General features: G+C 40.4%; 2 protein-coding genes across 2 annotated transcripts; one reads left to right on the top strand and one right to left on the bottom strand.

The window, feature by feature from the left end:
* Nucleotides 1-5952: 5952 nt before the first annotated feature.
* LOC139479957 (phospholipid scramblase 1-like) lies at nt 5953-16782 on the top strand. Its single transcript, XM_071262905.1, has 6 exons — nt 5953-6122; nt 10730-10816; nt 11620-11812; nt 12159-12267; nt 12778-12874; nt 15692-16782. The coding sequence occupies exons 1-6, from the start codon at nt 5957-5959 to the stop codon at nt 15778-15780; spliced, it is 741 nt and encodes a 246-aa protein (XP_071119006.1). The 5' UTR covers nt 5953-5956; the 3' UTR covers nt 15781-16782.
* On the bottom strand, nt 12991-15682 carry LOC139478268 (TRIO and F-actin-binding protein-like). Its single transcript, XM_071260682.1, has 4 exons — nt 15655-15682; nt 14136-15074; nt 13571-14050; nt 12991-13439 (listed from the first exon to the last, which is right to left on the bottom strand). The coding sequence occupies exons 1-4, from the start codon at nt 15680-15682 to the stop codon at nt 12991-12993; spliced, it is 1896 nt and encodes a 631-aa protein (XP_071116783.1).
* Nucleotides 16783-20476: the final 3694 nt, after the last annotated feature.

Raw genomic sequence — 20476 nt, 5'->3', positions numbered from 1 at the left:
CTACCAGATGTAGTGCCAGGCAGGTTCAGTCCACGACAAGAAACTGGAGACATACAGAATACAGAGGTCAACATCACCAGATTGGCCCATGAGCCACCGCCTTCTGGCGTAAGACTCTAGGCAATTTATTCCATCAAAAATTGGTAATTCATACAAAGTATGCATGGCCAAGTCCAAAATATACATTATAATACAACACAGGAGTGCATATACAATATTACGCACAGGGCCTGGCATGACCAGCCGATTGATAAGACCGGGCCCATCTTACCACCCGTCTAGGCGAAGTAAGGGTCGAAGTAGTGTGTTGGGCAAAGGAACACAGTTCCAGGAACCAGTGCCCTCAACTACCAGACTCCCGTCCTCCGCCGACACAGGGACGCAACCCACGGCAAACAGGTTGCCCATTTTAGTCGCCTCATACGACCAGCAATGGGAGGCTGTGGAAATATTCTGCCCCGGTTCCACACGGGGGAAGAGCTATTAGCGCTACCCAGCACTCACCACGAGGAGGTTGCTCTTCACGAGTGCCTATTGGATTTTGGATTGGTAGATTAATTAATTTTTAGATGCGCTTAATTAGGTCTGAATGGGGGACATAGTGCAGAATATATATAGTAGGTGGGGGATTAACAGTAGAGGATTAACAGTAACAACAATAGTATACATGAGTCGGATAATATAGGTAGGTGTGACAACAAAGGGATGGTGCTGTCACAACACGATGGACAGAAAACACATAGCTGGAAGCCAATAGGGTCATGAAGTCAATAAACGGGATGAGTGATTATTGTTTGATAAGTTCATAGTAGGCGGGTGGGATGAAATAGCCTTGATCTCTGTTGATTGATGGCTTGTGGCGGCGAATGTGGACTGCTTCTGTTAGTTTTCTTTTGGTGAAATCATGGAGGTTGTTGGCGAGGATTTGGACGTTGTCCCAGTTGATGGCCTGGGGGTATTGAGCGACTCCTTTTACGTTATGTTGTACCTTAATAGTTAAGGAAGGTGAACATAGTATTTCAAACCCGTATTTTAAAATATTTTGATGCGAAAAATGCGAGGCTCCCAGATGTGCCACAAAGTTTTCAGGCTATTTCAATAAGGACGTTTGCATAGACAGCCCCCGGTGTTTAAGGGAAGCTATATAGTTTTCTAAACGGGTTACAGAACGATTCCGTTTACGTTATGTTATACCTAAATAGTTAAGGAAGGAGAAAATAATATTTCGAACCCGTATTTAAACTCTTCACATGCGGAAATTACGAGGCTCCCAGATGTGCAACTAAGTTTTCAGGCTATTTCCACTGGGATGTTTGTATAGATAACCCCCCGTGTTAAAGGGAAGCTGTATAGTTCTCCAAAGGGGGATTGAGCGACTCCTTTTACGTTATGTCGTACCTAAATAGTTAAGGAAGGTGAACATAGTATTTCAAACCCGTATTTTAAAGTATTTTGATGCGAAAAATGCGAGGCTCCCAGATGTGCCACAAAGTTTTCAGGCTATTTCAATAGGGACGTTTGCACAGACAGCCCCCGGTGTTTAAGGGAAGCTCTATAGTTTTCTAAACGGGTTACAGAACGATTCCGTTTACGTTTGTTTATAACTGAAAGCTGAGGAAGGAGGAAATAATATTTCAAACCCGTATTTTAAACTATTTCCATGCGAAACATGCCAGGCTCCCAGATGTGCAACTAAGTTTTCAGGCTATTTCCACTGGGATGTTTGTATAGATAACCCCCCCGTGTTAAAGGGAAGCTGTATAGTTCTCCAAAGGGGGATTGAGCGACTCCTTTTACGTTATGTCGTACCTAAATAGTTAAGGAAGGTGAACATAGTATTGCAAACCCGTATTTTAAAGTATTTTGATGCGAAAAATGCGAGGCTCCCAGATGTGCCACAAAGTTTTCAGGCTATTTCAATAGGGACGTTTGCATAGACAGCCCCCCGTCTTAAAGGGAAGCTATATAGTTATCCAAACGGGGTACAGAGCGATTCCTTTTACGTTATAGTATGCCCAAATAGTTAAGGAAGGTAAAAATAGTTTTTCAAATCAGTTTATAAGTGCACTTAATACAAGTGTATGGTGTTATACGCTTCAACGGTTATATCACGGCGTGGGGTGGCTGCAGGAATCGGCTTCATTCGAAACATTACCCTGATGAAAGAAATCGAGCTCGGCAGTTTCGGCGTAACTTGCCAAAACTTGATTGAGACACTGAGCTACCTTATCGTTAATATGGACATATTACATTTACAAATATTACCGCGCACACTGGAATCTGTCGAGACAGGTTTTTAACTGATCAGCATTTGTAATACAAGGCGATATCATTTGTGCCGAATGTACTATGATTCATAATAACACTTCTTTGAACTTTGTTTCTATTTACATGTGTTATCATCTGTTATAATATTCCTAATACGGACCTCTGTCTAAATCAGACTAACTTTTGACCCCACAACAAGTAAAACGTTCATTTCGCCTGGATGTCAAAACAATGACTCAATGAAGTCCAAAGCAGATATTCCACTGCACTACACAATACACATTGAACGTTAAAAGCCCCATGCATGAATGCGCAATGCGGATGCGATAGGGTAATTCTCTCAAATGTTGGAGGCAAAAGGAATTTCAAAGCGGTGTTCTCAGCATTCCAGAGAATTCTGCGCTCGTGCTCACGGTAGACTACACCAAATGCATGGTGATAAATGATGATTGGAGATCTCCATTTGTTTGTTGTTTAACGCCACACTCACCAGTATTCTAGCTATATGACGGCGTCTGTAAATAATCGAACCTGCACCAGACAATCCAGTGATTAACATCATGAGCATCGATCTACACAATTGGGATACGATGACATACATCAACTAAGTCAGCGAGCCTGACCACCCGATCCCGTTAGTCGCCTTTTACGACATGCATGGGTTGCTGACGACCAAATTCTAACACGGCGCTTCACGGGTTAATATTGTTAGTAGTGGGTGACCACGCCTGGATGAACACCACCAAGCCGATAGTCCTTCATTTCCCAATGATCGTCCGTATGCCGTGTGATTGCGTTATCAATTCGAATTACGAATTCCCCGATGTCTAACAATAACATCAAAGAGGGTCGGAATTTGCTCACGTGAGAGGGCACTGTCTTCATCAGACAGCCTACCTACCCACATACCTACAAATGTAGATTAACGAGCACAACTAAGAAATCATTTTTATGAAATAGGATTGTTAAAAATACTTAAACAAAAATGCCATTAAAATGTCCACTTAAAGAACGATTTTGTAAATTCTGTAATTGTGATACTGTTGAAGATGAAGTTCATTTTCAATCTTACTCTGATCTTAGATTTTGGGAAAGATGTAGCTTCCCTAGATCTTATTTTATATACGTAGTAGTTGAAAAGCTTGTACATTAATTTAATGTCAAGTTCTACTTTTCTTAACCCCCTCGCCGCACTTCGATCTGAAATGCATAATTGGCGTCTCAACGACCATGGGAGGTATTTACAGGTTGTTACAATTAGCAATCCCCGTCATTTGAATCGGCCAGATGTTGTATTTTTAGTAATGAATTGGGTATTGTTTGTCATACATGATGTGACACACTAATGCAATATTTTCCCCTTCGTTAATGGTACCAAAAAAACTAGAGACTAGAAGGGGTTTGGCAATGACACTATGGTCATATAATTTCGTCTACCGTAAACAAACCATTTAATCGACTTAGAATTGATTAAGTATGCAACTAACTCTTCTGACAAACAGCCACAGGATCTGGCGAGGGAGACTTGGCGCCAGTCTATGTAACCCTGGGTTCACGCTTGCTGGCACTTCTTTGTGGCTCCCGGCACACGGCACATAGGAGCCTTCCCCCACGATCCAGTCAGAATTAACCATCGGGAATCTGGATAAACTACAGGGCTAATTGCTATCATTATCAAAAGAACAGTCTAATATACTGAAATCAGTGTCTCACTGTGACGTAGCTAAGGGATTTTATAAGTTTTGGCAACTTTGGAGATACAACTTTCGAAACATTTGCGAGGGCAAGAGGCCTAGCCAAGCGGGATCAGTAGCCATATCTATGCTTGTAGACCTCTGCGGCTTGAAACCTTCTCCAAAAATTAAAATAGTTGGATTTGGCCGAAATATGTTTGAATTGTTACCTTGTTTCGTTTTGTCGCTGAGTGTACATCTGACTACACTTCTTAACGTTATGACAGGACAGACCGACTGTCAACAACGTGGCCGTGGCTGGACGTCTCATAGACTAGGGTTAGAGTAGCTTCCTTTTGACCAAGGGCATTTACTCTAGCGGACAGACCGATGGATTGCCGCGAAAGGCATTAAAAACAATTGTTGTTTTGCGTTTATGTTGCTTCGCCACTGTATAAGAAATAGATTTCAGTTGTAATTTGGAACTATACTGTCACTGTCCGACTGACACATCCCTTACCCTGTGACGTAATAAATATTAATGCGCGCATCCAAGGAAAACTCGCAATGTTTCCGTAATGTTTGTGAGAGAGTGAAAGCGCTTTTGAAGTACAGATTTTAAGAATGACATTATTTGATAAAGAGGTTATCACGCTTGTGTGTTTGGGGATGGTAAATAACCTGTATTAGGAATAAACACTATGTATTTAATACAATGTTTATTCTTAATGCAGGATATTTACCATCTCCAAACACACTCGCGTGATAACCTCTATTTACCTGATTATAGTCAATATAATTCACACAAACCGTTCCATCTTCTTAGATCACGTGAATGAAATGATTTGTTATATAAATCCGAATTTTAATACTTGTCACAATTTTCTGTTTTCAATACTTCATCAAATTTCTTCAAACGAAAAAATATATAAGCCGACAATGAAATGAGAGACCGACTTCACATTACATTTCAATTTAGTCGATCAGGTTGTTTCGGTGCAGATTAGTTTTCATTGTTTTGGTATTTGTTTCGCTTTTAAATAACATAGGTATTAATTCTGTTAATAAATAAAAATTATGTAATCACCCACTGTTAAATGAAATGGCAGAACAAACGAACGAACAGATAAATAAATCAAAATCGATTGCATAAATATGAGAAATGTTAAACAAGGCTACACTAATGTACCACCAGGAGACAATCTTTGTGGCCGATTAAACGAGTTTATTATGTTTTTGTGTGCTCAAGTTACATGTTTATCTCATAGAGTGACCAGGCACAGGTGATATTTCCACGAGGGAAAATGTCAAGTTTGTCAGGCAACAATTTCCCGACATGTTATTCGAGTGAAATGTTTTTTTAACGTCAGCGAAACATTGCATTACTTTTTTCAAATAAATACATTATATATATCACTAAATAATAAAAAGGATCACCATGCAGAATCAACACAGAGAACATGATGGATAACCTCGCTCAGTTGTCCCAATGTTACTCTAGTCACGCATTAAGGATATATCACAGTAACATAGAGAGGTATCTGTCGACACAGGCTTGTTTATACAGTCAGCTGACTGTGAGTTATGAAGTAAAACCTCCACCAAATAGCCGCTTTTCATATTGTGACTATACCCATTCAAAATGCAGTTCCTCTCTCCCGTTTCAATATTTTCGATGCCACGTAGAGAATCCATGCTTGATCATGAACCTTCTTCCTCAACATCTTCAAGTCGCAATCTTTAGTCAAGTAGACAGTCATCTCCATCTCGGAGGAACTCAAATACATTTACGAGCCTCGTTTCTGATGTAGCACTTGTGTCCAGCAACACCAGCAGCAATATCTACCGATACCGGTATCTTGTGGTTTATAAGTTTGTGAGAGCTGCTTCCAGTGATGAATAGTGATAAAGTATGTACACATGAACAAGAGGATTTATACTGGACAACGGATAAAAGGTTTTACGACATGCGTCTATATAACTAGGTCAGAGATAAGACCTAGCTACAATGGAGTATGGATAGACCTATCCTCACACAGCCTTCTCCTTCCCGATATACTGACCCCAGACCCCCGGGCACGTCCCGGTCCCCTCAGGAACCAGACCCACCCCCCAGGGATATAGCCTTACTGGAGAGACAGGATGAGTTGAGGATATACCAGCAGCTGGACCTGTTGGACGGTAGGTGTCTGTGTGTATGTTATAGTCAGTAGTGACCAACATGTATCAGCCTAGACTATAATAGATGTCACAAAAACTAACACCCTGTGACATATGTATAAAGATAAATTATAATGTTTTTGTGGATCCATGAAAACAGGTACTGTCGGATACAACTTGAGGTGTCTAATGAACCTATTTCATTCAGTGAGGTTGAGATAGCTGTTAATCATCTCAAGAAAGGTAAAGCTGCTGGTTTGGATAATATTCCTGCTGAAGTCCTACAAAATAATCACTGTATTAAGCTACTCCACACATTTTTTGTTTTGAGAATTCAGTTGCACCTAATGAATGGAATAAAGGAATCATAAATCCTATTCCAAAGTCAAATAGTGATCCACTTGACCCACTTAGCTATAGAGGAATAACTCTGTTATCTATTCCATGTAAGGTATACACAGACATCCTAAATAGGAGGATTCAATCCTGGTTAGAAGATAATAATACATTAGTAGAAGAGCAGAATGGATTCAGACAGAATCGCAGTTGCATAGATCATGTTTATGCTCTTTACAACATCATCAATGTGAGAAAGTCCACTAAAAAGTCAACATTTGTGTGTTTTGTTGACATAAAGAAGGCATTTGACTCTGTTGACAGGCAATGCTTATGGTTCAAGCTTATGAAGTGTGGTATAAAAGGAAAAATTCTTCAATGCATACAGTCACTCTACAACAATGTGCAATGCACAGTTAAATTAAATGACTTGTATACAGATCCATTTGATGTGAATTATGGTGTTAAACAAGGCTGTAAATTATCCCCAACTTTATTTTCTATTTACATCAATGATCTTGCTGAGGAATTGAAAGGTTTACAATGCGGAATTGAAATAGAGAACTATATGTTATCTGTTCTCCTATATGCGGATGACCTAGCATTAATCGCCCCGGATGAAGAATCTCTACAGAAAATGCTATGTATACTCAGTGAATGGTGCAGAAAGTGGAGGTTAAAAATAAACTGTGAGAAAACACAAGTTGTGCATTTCAGACCCAAGTCTACAATCATTTCAGATTACCAGTTTAAATGTGGCTTAAATGTTGTACCATATACAGAGAGCTATAGATACCTGGGCATCTGAGTTGAATCAACATATGGACATGCATAAGACTGTAAAAGAACTTTGTAAATCTGCCAGTAGAGCACTATCTGCATTGTACACTAAATTTAGAAGTTGTGGTGGGATGTCCTATGAAGTGTATACCAAGTTGTACAATACCCTTATCAAGCCTGTTTTGTTCTATGGAGCTGGTATATGGGGGATTAACAAATACAGGGAGGTGCAAGTCATCCAAAACAAAGCTTGTAGATTTTTTCTAGGAACCGGTCAAAATGCATCTAACTTGGCGATTCGCAGCGATATGGGATGGTCATCAAGTGATGTGGATCAAAAGATAGAATTATTTAGACAATTCTTCAGATGTGAATCAATGCCAGATAGCAGAATTCCAAATATTATTCATAAGTGGGCAATGTATCAAAGTAAATCTCTTGATAAAAGAACTGAAATGCTGATACGAGACTTAAATGTGGATGGGATTATCAGTGACAGTGACAATAACAAGAAAAAAGTGAACTTACTGAAGGATATCTTGAAAGAGAAAGATAGTGAAACATGGTGTAAACAAGTGTGGGATAATGAGAACAAACCAAATGGTAACAAGCTAAGGACTTTCAGACTTTTCAAATTTGATGTGAATGTGAGCCACTATGTGAAATGTGTGAAGCGAAGGGATTATCGAAGTGTTTTATCTAAGTTTAGGTGTGGTAACCTCCCTCTGTTAGTCGAAACAGGCCGCTATTCCAAGCCACCTATTCCTTTAAATGATAGAATATGTAAATTTTGTGCAGAAAAAAATAATTATGTTATTGAGGATGAATCACTTTTAATAGATTGTTTTGTATACAGTGACCTGAGATATCAACTACTACACAAGGCAGCTGAATTAAACCAAGACTTTTATTATTTTAATAGCATTCAGCAATTATCTTATTTGATGCAAGAAGTAATTTTACAGCCGCTTTTAGCAAGCACATTATACAGCATGTATAGAAGGAGAGTGCATCTCTTCTAGTCTTAACATTGTATATAATATTTTTATTTTGTGTTTTATATTTAATAATGTTATATGTTTTAAATGCTTTTAGAGTGTCTCATAAGCCCTAGAGGCTGGATATTGTACTTGCTTTTGTTTAAAATGTGTTTTATGTACAATATGTGACACTTAAATAAACATTTCTTCTTCTTCTTCTTCTTCTTCTTTCTTCTCTAATACTACCTGAGTTTCTGTCTTACACACCGCGATCATCGAGGTACAGTCTTATATATCCTGAGGTACAGTGACTACAGTCTTATACACCCGGAGGTTCAACAGCGATTACCAAGGTACAGACTCATGCACAAGGAGTTACCCATATACATATCCGACGTCACAGTCTTATACACACCTGGAGGTAGTCTTTTATATCCGGAGGTACAGTCGTATATATCCGAAAGTACTGTCTGATACACCCGGCGCTTCTGTCATATACAATGGTGGGCGAATCGCCCGGATGCCGTAGATATGTGGACGTCGTCTCTCTGACCTCACAGATACACCCCTGGTAGCAGGGATTGAAGGGATGTGAGAGTTGCCGTCTGGAACCTTCTGTCTGGAAGATGCATGGTTTGTATCATATGTGTTGGTGTGTGGTTGTCACGTGTGGGCGGCCGCTACAGAACCGATCTCTGACGTGGTTGTTCTAGTGTGACGTCGCCATAGGTGCCATAGGGTACCCCCTTTGACGTTGAATTCAAAACGTTCACACATCGTGTTTGTCTTAGCTCTGCATTTCCGAAGCTTGTTTATAGTGTCACTGATATGAGATTGGATATTTGGCCTTTTATAGAGAATATCAGAAGCAATATCTCCAGAATATTCTTCACTTCTAGCCAAAAACATGCACTGCGGTCAAGTGTCAGTATTCATTGTAAGTTTATTTCGGAGGATTGTTAGTTTCAGCTAATTGAAGCGCTCGTAAAATAAAGTGACTCCCTTATTTTTTAAAGTCCATGCTCCGTCCCAGCGCTAGAGACCTTGTTTATACCGTTATCGATTGACTCCCGGTACCGACAACCTCATCCGCGAAGCTTCGCAATCTCATTAAAATCACCTCTTAGTTCTCGCTATCGCTACACAAAGATCTGAGGACATCCCATTACGGGGCACGTCAGAACGACCTTCCATCCGTCCAATCAAAGAGTCGCTTACCAGATCATGAAAGTGACAGTCGGAATGTGTTTTCTAATACGTGCAATCTTGAAAACGTTAACACGGGTATTCCGAACGACTGATTCCGACAAAATCATCGTCTATCTCTCGCTTCCGTGGGATAAACATTTGAACGGAGGAGGCGTTGCACGGCACGTGGGAAGCACTGTCATACAATCTCAACTACATATTAGACATCCTGGAATGTTCGTTTGTTTAGTTTTCAAAATTTTAATTTTCAACATATTTTTCAAGCGTAGACTGAAATGAAAGTCGCCAGGTTGAAACGGGTGCCGTAAAGCTCGAGAAAGCTGCTTTCTAATTGGCTGATGTCGATTTCTTGATAGTCATTTCAGTGGTCGGTAAAAGTTCGCGAAAGGTCGTTCTGAAATGACCCGTAATGGGATGTCTTCAGATCTTTGTTTAGCGGCAGCGAGAACTTTGAGCTGATTTTAATGAGATTGTGAAACTTAGCGAGGTAACATTTTCTTGGCATTGTCTGAAGTATGGATTTATTTCTTGGCATAGTGTAAAGTGTGGAATGGAGTTTGGATTGGAATACTGGAATACTGAAATGGAATTTTACAAACTGTCGATTCAATTCACGATATTATACCAATAAGGGTATGTACAACACAGGGTTTGTTTTCAGCGCGAGATGAGTATATGCCATTTTTGCCATTCCAAATTCCATTCCAATATTCCAATCCAAACTCCATTCCATACTTTACACTATGCCCATTTTCTAGGAGGCTGGCTGTACCTGTTTTAGAGCAAGAAGAGGTCGCTTTGAGATTTTCTACGAACTGACTTGAGTCTTATCTACTGATAAAGAGTGGATAGGATACTTGTAGGAAAACATCGACTTAATTCCTGCTTCAAACACTGTTTCCTGGATTGAAACACGGAGCACTGACTTAATATGGCCTATTACACACTGCTGCTGTCACGTCCTTGATCCATTGATCTGTTATGATAGTAAACACAATCTGGTGTGTTTCCATATGATTTGTTAACTAGTTATTGATCTTGTATGTTTATTTACTGATTTTTCAGAAAATCCAAACGTACCGACACCTGGGTTAACCTTCGCTTGTCAACTTGGGAATCAACTCGTAACAATACCAACGACATTTGGTTGGTTGCGGTTATTCTGACGTTTTCATAAAAAAAATTCAATGGTTCAAATCCACGAATTATTATGTGGGTACATAGCAACGTGTTTACGTCTGTTAATCAGTACCTGTTGACTGACTACACAAGCGAGTTCATGTCATTTCTGTTTATATTGACGACTATGATACATATTTACAGCTACCTTCCTGAAGACAAGTTTTGAGCGGTACAACACCTACACTATATGTACCGGTGACGATGAAGCATGTTACTTCGCAAAGGAATGTGAGTATCTTGGATGATTGAACCAAGTCAGGATATATGTGGTGTAGACCTGTGGAGATCCAGAGTAGAATAGGTCTTCAGCAACCCATGCTTGCCGTAAAAGGCGACTATGCTGGACGTAAGAGGCGACTAACGGGATCGGGTGGTCAGGCTCGCTGACATGGTTATCCCAATTGACATCATATCCCAATTGCGTGGATCGATGCTCATGATGTCAATCCAATCACAAGATTGTCTGGTCCAGATTTGGTTATTTACAGACTGCTGTCATATAGCTGGAATATTGCATAGTGCGGCGTTAAACAACAAACAAACAAACAAAAAATCCTACCTCTATGAACATAATACATATATTGAAGTCAATTTTCAATTTAAGCGGAACTCGTATATCATTATGAAACCAATAAGGGTCTTGAAGTTGTCATGACTGCCAGGTGTGACACTGAGACGTTGCCTCTCTGTTATAAAGATAGTGAGTGAGTGGGTGAGTATGGTTTTACGCCGCTTTTAGCAATATCACGGCGGGGGACACCAGAAATGGGCTTCACACATTGTAGCCATGTTGGCAATCGAATCCGTGTCTTCGGCGTGACGAGCGAAGGCTTTAACCACTAGGCTACTTGACAGCCCGTTATTAAAATAAGGCTCATATATGTCCTTGAATTTGAGTTAGCAGACAAAGTTTTTTTTGACAAGAATCAACATTCTTGCTAGGACTGCGGATTGGCCCAACCCTTGTTCCTCTGGTACAATTTAGATCCCAGTTAAAACTGTGTCTTTTTAATAGTGTTTGTTTGTTTTAGCAAGTGAGACAAAATGGCGTATCTGCCTCCATCAGCGACCAATGAGAGTGGAGGTTAAGGACAACTATGGGAGCGTCGTGATGCGATTGGACAGGCCCTGGCGGTGCCGCGCGAGCTGGCTGTGTTGTTGTCACTTACAGGAAATGTTCATAGAACGGCCGCCAGGGGTCGTGTTGGCAACGGTCAATGAGAAGTAAGCACTGGACAAAGCATAACATGTTGTACTACCCATAGAATCAATATAAAACACATCATATACATGTTGCTACATGTTGGCTAATGCTGAAAAACTTGCAGTGCAAACTTGCAATTTCATTATGATAAATAAGATACTATTAATTCACAGGCTCAAAATATTAGTTTGTTATTCTGATCAATGATTTCTGGTTAAATACAGGCAGATGATGCAAAATAAAATCCCTTGACATAAATATAACATCAGGACCGCTGATACTGACATTAACATTGACATGTCGAGTGGGACATATAGGGCCTTTGTCTTGAAAGTTCAACTTCCATCTACATGCGTCTGTTTCCAGCTGGACGTGTTGGCGGCCGGAGTTTGATATCTCTGTGTCTGGGCAGGGCGGCTTCCTGCTGAGAGGGGCGTGGTCGTCATGTCGCTGTGCTTCACATAACAAATTTTATGTGAGTTGCTCTCTTAAATACACTATTCTAAACTTTTCGAACACAATTACCAAACACTTGATTGTGCACAACATGGAACAGAGTTATTTGGTATTTTAAAGCTGCAGTAAGCATGATCCAATGGCGTTGATACGGTCATCCCAGTCATACATTGTAACCACCCGATCCCCAATCAGTTCTTGCGTGAATCGTGGGATGCACGATGTAGTGGTTTGGGGACTATGTCCTCTGGACGAAAGACTAGACATGGACATCATTGGGACGACGTGTCGGCTGGCCATTATTAACACATGAAATCGAGGTAGTGGTCACAAGACTTCCGGTTAACAATACATTGCACCTAACAACTAATAACAACCTTTTCACGAACGTCTGCTGAACACTTCACAAGAGGGGCCTTTCTGGCTCATATCGCCCTGTGAGCCATGCTAGAAAAGCGTAATCCATCATCTCACCGAGTGACATGTCCGACTATATTTCATAGTTATTGACTTTACGCTCGTGTTTCAGGTTTACGACCGATCAGGGGAGAAGGTAGCGGTTATTTCTAAGACGTACGAGAACTGCACAGCGAGATGCGCCTTCCTTAATGATTTCAAGATCGAGTGTAAGTAACGTTTAAATAAGCTTATCTCCAATATATTACCACTATTTATTGTCCAACTTAACAAGATACTTATGTCAAGCTGGACAAACGTGTATATATAGTTGGCAGCCTCTCGTCTACTTTTGGACTGTCTTCTTGTGGACTGTCTTCTTGTGAACTGTCTTCTTGTGGACTGTCTTCTTGTGGACTGTCTTTTGTGAACTGTCTTCTTGTGAACTGTCTTCTTGTAGAATGTCTTCTTGTGGGCTGTCTTCTTGTGGGCTGTCTTCTTGTGGACTGTCTTCTTGTGGACTGTCTTCTTGTGAACTGTCTTCTTGTGGACTGTCTTCTTGTGAACTGTCTTCTTGTGGACTGTCTTCTTGTGGGCTGTATTCTTGTTGACTGTCTTCTTGTGAACTGTCTTCTTGTGGACTGTCTTCTTGTGAACTGTCTTCTTGTGAACTGTCTTCTTGTGGAATGTCTTCTGGTAGACTGTCTTCTTGTGGACTGTCTTCTTGTGGACTGTCTTCTTGTGGACTGTCTTCTGGTAGACTGTCTTCTTGTGGACTGTCTTCTTGTGGACTGTCTTCTTGTGAACTGTCTTTTGTGAACTGTCTTCTTGTGGACTGTCTTCTTGTGAACTGTCTTCTGGTAGACTGTCTTCTTGTGGCCTGTTTTCTTGTGAACTGTCTTCTTGTGAACTGTCTTCTTGTTAACTGTCTTCTTGTGGACTGGACTGTCTTCTTGTGGACTGGACTGTCTTCTTGTGGATTGTCTTCTTGTGAACTGTCTTTTGTGAACTGTCTTCTTGTGAACTGTCTTCTTTTGGACTGTCTTCTTGTGGGCTGTCTTCTTGTGGGCTGTCTTCTTGTGAACTGTCTTCTTGTGGACTGTCTTTTGTGAACTGTCTTCTTGTGGACTGTCTTCTTGTGGACTGTCTTCTTGTGGACTGTCTTCTTGTGAACTGTCTTCTGGTAGACTGTCTTCTTGTGGACTGGACTGTCTTCTTGTGGGCTGTCTTCTTGTGAACTGTCTTTTGTGAACTGTCTTCTTGTGAACTGTCTTCTGGTAGACTGACTTCTTGTGAACTGTCTTCTTGTGGGCTGTCTTCTTGTGGACTGTCTTCTTGTGAACTGTCTTCTTGTGGGCTGTCTTCTTGTGGACTGTCTTCTTGTGAACTGTCTTCTTGTGGACTGTCTTTTGTGAACTCTCTTCTTGTGAACTGTCTTCTTGTGGACTGTCTTCTTGTGGACTGTCTTTTGTGAACTGTGTTCTTGTGAACTGTCTTCTTGTGGACTGTCTTCTTGTGAACTGTCTTCTTGTGGACTGTCTTCTTGTGGACTGTCTTCTTGTGGCCTGTTTTCTTGTGAACTGTCTTCTTGTGAACTGTCTTCTGGTAGACTGTCTTCTTGTGGGCTGTCTTCTTGTGGGCTGTCTTCTTGTGAATTGTCTTCTTGTGGACTGTCTTTTGTGAACTGTCTTCTTGTGGACTGTCTTCTTGTGGGCTGTCTTCTTGTGGACTGTCTTCTTGTGAACTGTCTTCTGGTAGACTGTCTTCTTGTGGACTGGACTGTCTTCTTGTGGGCTGTCTTCTTGTGGACTGTCTTCTTGTGGACTGTCTTCTTGTGAACTGTCTTCTGGTAGACTGTCTTCTTGTGGACTGGACTGTCTTCTTGTGGGCTGTCTTCTTGTGAACTGTCTTTTGTGAACTGTCTTCTGGTAGACTGACTTCTTGTGAACTGTCTTCTTGTGGGCTGTCTTCTTGTGGACTGTCTTCTTGTGAACTGTCTTCTTGTGGACTGTCTTCTTGTGGACTGTCTTTTGTGAACTCTCTTCTTGTGAACTGTCTTCTTGTGGACTGTCTTCTTGTGGACTGTCTTTTGTGAACTGTCTTCTTGTGAACTGTCTTCTTGTGGACTGTCTTCTTGTGAACTGTCTTCTTGTGGACAGTCTTCTTGTGGACTGTCTTCATGTGGGCTGTCTTCTTGTGAACTGTCTTCTTTTGGACTGTCTTCTTGTGGACTGTCTTCTTGTGAACTGTCTTCTTGTGGACTGGACTGTCTTCTTGTGGGCTGTCTTCTTGTGAACTGTCTTTTGTGAACTGTCTTCTTGTGAACTGTCTTCTTGTGGACTGTCTTCTTGTGGACTGTCTTCTTGTGGACTGTCTTCTTGTGAACTGTCTTCTTGTGAACTGTCTTCTTTTGGACTGTCTTCTTGTGGACTGTCCAGAATGAAGTATCCAGAACACAGCTGAAAGGTTATATGAGACATTTCGCTCGGGAAAGCTTCATTTACGCCACGGTTCAGAACCTCGAGTAAGGATAAAGTTCTGTTCTGCAGTCGAATAAGATGTTTTTCGTTTTGGTATCCCTATACAAAATGGCAAATATGTGATATGAAATTATAATTTTGCGAAATGAATATTTTTCTCCCCGCGAAGTCTGTTCACTAACTGTCAATCAGAAAATCGACCAACATACTTGGTAAGCAAGCAACCCTTTGAGTTTTCATTTAAACATTTCATTGTTTTTTGCTTTATTCGACCGCCTTTTCATTTTCTTACATCTCTTCAAGGGGACACGGCTTTCCCAGTCATATAAGGCGCCTCAAATCGCAATGCAGAGTTGCGTCCATTGGGCACACCAGAAATCTATGATCATATGTTTGAATCTCATTTCGCCACGATTATGTTTCTGGTTTGTATATCTGGGATACTCACTCACTAACTAGATAGCTTTAAAAAAAATACGTTTGTTTTTGAGAAAATACGTAAAACTAAGTGACAATAATGAACATGTTACTGCAGTTATATATGAGATTTGCTTCCATGTCGTCTAGACCTGTCGTCGATGTCAGCCCAGGACAAGATGCTCATCTTCGGGGCGGCGTTCCTAGTGGACTTCAACTACCTGGAACTTCGAGTGTGACGTCACTGACGCGTGTACTTCATACCACGTGACCACGCTGTGTTGGCTAAGCACCGACCTTGGCATCATCCATATATATAATATCAGGGCTGGATGTGTTGCAAGATAGTAATATGAATATGCAATAGCGATCAAACTAATATGTTATATATTTATATATACTGTTTAAACTTCATTCTTTATTTTGCATTTTACATACAATATGTATATTGTAACGCAATTTGTAAATATCTATGTATTTAAGGCTCACTAAATTACTAAGGGGTAATTATTTATTACTATGTTGATATTTTCCCTTCGATGTACAATTCTTCATTTTGTGCAATTTATCTTCATTATTAATATCCAGTACCGAGATAGTGTACTTGCAGTGTGTCGACCAAGCTTCCATCTGCGTTACAAATATGTTCTTTGTCTGACGCCGCCGACGTCAAGTTTTACAAAACTGCAGCTATCGTAATTGAACTGTCGCTTTGGGAACAATTGGATCATGTTTGTAGTATTTTTTCAGGTACAAAGGAAACAAGAAACTGAATAACCTTTTACAGATGTACACCGCACACAATAAATATACCAATGCCTTACAGAAAGCACTCATGAGAATATGTTTCAAACATGATGCATTACATGAATTATTCCTGGATGATATCACAATGTCGCACTTAACTACCCGGACTGCGCAGAATCTGTGACCAGACCGTACGAAACCGTTTAAGAGCAGCAGGTCTACAAGCAAGACGTCCTGTTAGACGCGTCATATTGAGTCGACAACATCGTCAACAACGAGGCCGAGTGGGCTACCAGTCTCCAGGATGTGATTCGCATACTCGTCACTTCCATGGGCAGATGTCAGGCCACTATCGATTCAAACGGGGGAGATACGCGTTATTCACCTTAGACTTTTCCTTTGTGCCGATAACTGAGATGACTACAGTCACCAAGTGTTCTCTCCACAACATTTTGGCTCAACACCTTGTACGGTTCCTCGTATAAATGTATTTTCCTACCTCACACAAATCTGGCTTTGCGTTTCTATTTTTAAAGAGTATATATACTGGCAAATTTTTTAAAACTTAAAAGTGTCATTTGTTTACATTTTTTTCATGATTCGCGGTAACATATACGTCTGCCAAATGTTCTTGTTTCACAAAGAGGAAGACGTAAGAAGAACAGACATGCATGCAATATTTAAATAGTTGCATGTACATCGAAACACTGAAACATACTCACAGTTTTGGACTTCACACAATTTAGTGCTCCGTGTTCTTAAATCCGCCTTGGTCGCCAGATTATTTAAAGTAGATTGATACATTCTTATGAATGGCCACTTCACTTCTCACTAAGTCCATTTATGTTGGACTCTCCATGTGGGTAAGTGAGTTGGATTATACGCCGCTTTTAGCTATAATCCGGCAATATCGTTTCTGAAGACACCAGAGACGCCAGTGTGCCCATGAAGGGAATCGAACCCGGGCCCTCGGCGTGACGGCCGAACGCTTTAACCATTAAGCCACATCACCGCCATCAATTTATACAGCAGAGAAAGGATTTAAGATGCTGGTTCATCCATTACTTGTATGTTGTACAGAAAATGAACAGGTTTGTCATGTCTGAAAGTAACCTTATGTGGTAACAGTATACAATATCATTAATAGGTTACAAATACGACAGAGGATAGTTAATTATGTTCAGTTTGTATTCAAATGGTTTTATCAGCTCCATGGGAAGTATATAACACAACATTAAACTCTTATGCCTTACCTTGCTGTATTTAAGTAACTTGTTTTACAGCTGTGAATAATTCAGGGTCAATAATTTGTGTTAAAGTTTGTCACTGACGAGGCCTTTGATAACATATCAACTATACGTAAGCGCCCAAGGCGCCGCGATTCGCTGTGCAGAGTTGCGTCCCTTGGGTACGGTAGAAACCTATGATTGTGGGTTCGAATCCCGGTTCGCCCCGATTGTTTTTATGTTTGTCAGCACCATACCCGTGCTCGTGGGTTTCACCGAAGTGGTAAACGTCTGAGACCTGCATCACTTCGGGCTTTCCTCCTACATTAAGCTGACACGCCGCGATATAACTGGAATACTGTTAAAAGCGGCTTTGAAACCCAACTCACTCACTCACTCACTCACTCACTCACTCACTCCCTTCCATTAATGTTTGTTTTCAAAGATATCTGTCATCCTAAGTATGGCTGCCCTACAGGAAAGTGTAATTATTCCCACTGACAAGGCCTTAAATAGCATAACCATGTATATGTAAGCTTTGCTACATTATTTGTTTGATCAAAGACCTTGGTTTAAGTGACATATCAAATCCTGCCACATCCACGGGCAGTGTGTTAACTGAGAAAGAAATATGCCAAAGCCATCAGTACTATGAACTTTCGGATTGACTCTAGACATGTCAATTCCACTTTTGTACTAGATTCCAAAGCTCCATAAATATCCGTACAAAGGGAGATATATTGCCAGCAAATGCACCATTAAATCAACACGATCAAGGAAGGATTTTCTAATATTCACAGAAAGCATTTGAGACATAATAATATCATGTGAATTTCTCAAAGGATTTGTTTGAATATTTGCAATTTCAGAAGAGAACCAAACTCAGTTATGTCAAAACAACTCATTGTTCAACTTTGTACACCACTATCCCACGTGACAAACTTCCTTCCTTGATTCGTGTTGCATTTGTCACTTAACGTGACTTGACATACGGTAACATACCTCTCTTCAGATGTTCAGGACAAACAGTTATGCAAACACCATCTAAAGTTCACTGAGGAAGCAATATGTGAAATGTTGGAGTTCCTAATTTGTACAGAGCATCAATGTGGAACTTGGGGATAGGGCATTTCATATATCTACATAGGGAAGGGTTATAAATGTCATATATAAATAGAATTGTACTAAAATAAGATCAAGGAAATTAATAAATGAGAGAAAGGAAACATGGAAATTCGGCTATGCGTCACATAAAGATAAAAAAAAGTACAAGTATTTAAAGATCGCAGCCGGATTTTGAGACAATGGAATATCGACGAGTGTATGTTCTGAAGTTTAAACCATGGCATCGAAAACCAGTAAACAATCGCCAGAATATCAAACATTCGATAAAAAAAACACTTACCAGATCATTACTAGTTTCAACACACATCATGCTTTTTTATATATAAAAAGGTTGTTGAGGTCCTTGTGATGTCGGGCGTTGTCTTGTTACTTGTTGCATAATGGGAAAGACGTGTGGCCGAAGAATATCATTCGTGTACCTTTGTACCATTACATTCCCTTGAAATTGTCTGTTCCACCAGTGAAGGAGATGGCTACCCACATAATCACACTACCACCGCCAGATCTGTCCATAACGTTCTCCCCGACGCCTGTTAACACGACGTCGCTCACCCGTACGGCGAAGCATAAAACGTGACACTAAACCAAATTTATCTCCATCGCAGTTGTGACCATACCCTGTGACCTTGACATCACTGACGTCGCAGATAAAGATGCAGGTCCGTCAAAATGACTCAAAGAAAAGGTCGTCCTTCGCGAATACCTTCATCGCGTAAACGGTTCCATACTCTCTGGGCAGATATCCTACGCAATTCTGGTATTGCCGTAGTTGTAGAGGTGGTCGTGGTGGTTCTTTCACGTAAGTGATGTAGCCGTATGAATCTGTCCTGTGCTCTAGTAGTTGTATTCGACCGGATCTGGAAAGGTCCTGTGTAATTGATAATGGTTCCACAGTCTTGTAACGGTGATTGGAAAAAAACTGACTACGACCGAATATGATTCGCCGGTATGCAGTCGGCCGATGGCGTTGTTGCGTTGGGCTTCGGTCAGTCGTAGTATGTTTTCGCTGTTCACTTTCTGTAAGATTGTAATGGCATACAAATGTAAACCCAACGTGATGTCGCACGTGCATGTAATGTTGTTGCGTTTCGGCGCCAGACTCTCACGTGTTTGTGTTCTTGAGATTTTTTCCATATTTTCACAACTTTCTGCAGTAACTAATTCTTCCACACAAATAAATCCAAATGCATGCGGAAATGACCAATTCATCTTTGATATTAATTTTGTATGGATGTCGGCAAAACTCGGACACTCGGCAACACTGTCATATATTTACGATTTTACTACTGTCGCGTTTCTTTTTATGCAGAGTATATTTTATTTAACGAACTTACACATATGTTTGTTTTAAGAAATGCATTTTTCTTTCAGTGAACCTGGCATATGGAACCTGGGGTATTGAGAATAATGTGTGCATATTTTGAACAATCGATAACCATTTGTTGATTAGTTGTATCATAAAATATGCATCTAAAATCCATCTTGCGTTTCTTTTTTTTGCACAGTATACATAGACGACGTATTTTTCAAGATCTACCCGAGGCTCCACAAACATTTTGAAGTTGATTTGTGATTGTGTGTCCATGGTAATATGAACTCTTCCAAACAACGGCAACGAATTAGCATTTCACATACTTTTTTGTCTTTCATCTAGAGTATTTGCCTGCAGTGTATTGATTCCTAACCTCAGAAAGTACCAATTGATTTCTTGATAGAGTCCAAATCAATAGTTCACAACGTATACACGTTTAAATTGTTTCAGAGGCAGCGACTTTCGTTTATCAAAGGGAAGAAGTTTACCAGAGTTTTCAACATTCCAAAAGGGTCGCTCGTCAAG

Source organism: Haliotis cracherodii, unplaced genomic scaffold, assembly GCF_022045235.1.
Source record: "Haliotis cracherodii isolate W230 unplaced genomic scaffold, xgHalCrac1.p SCAF_4, whole genome shotgun sequence".
Classification (NCBI taxonomy): Eukaryota; Metazoa; Mollusca; class Gastropoda; order Lepetellida; family Haliotidae; genus Haliotis; species Haliotis cracherodii.
This window is presented reverse-complemented; position numbering and strand designations above follow the sequence as displayed.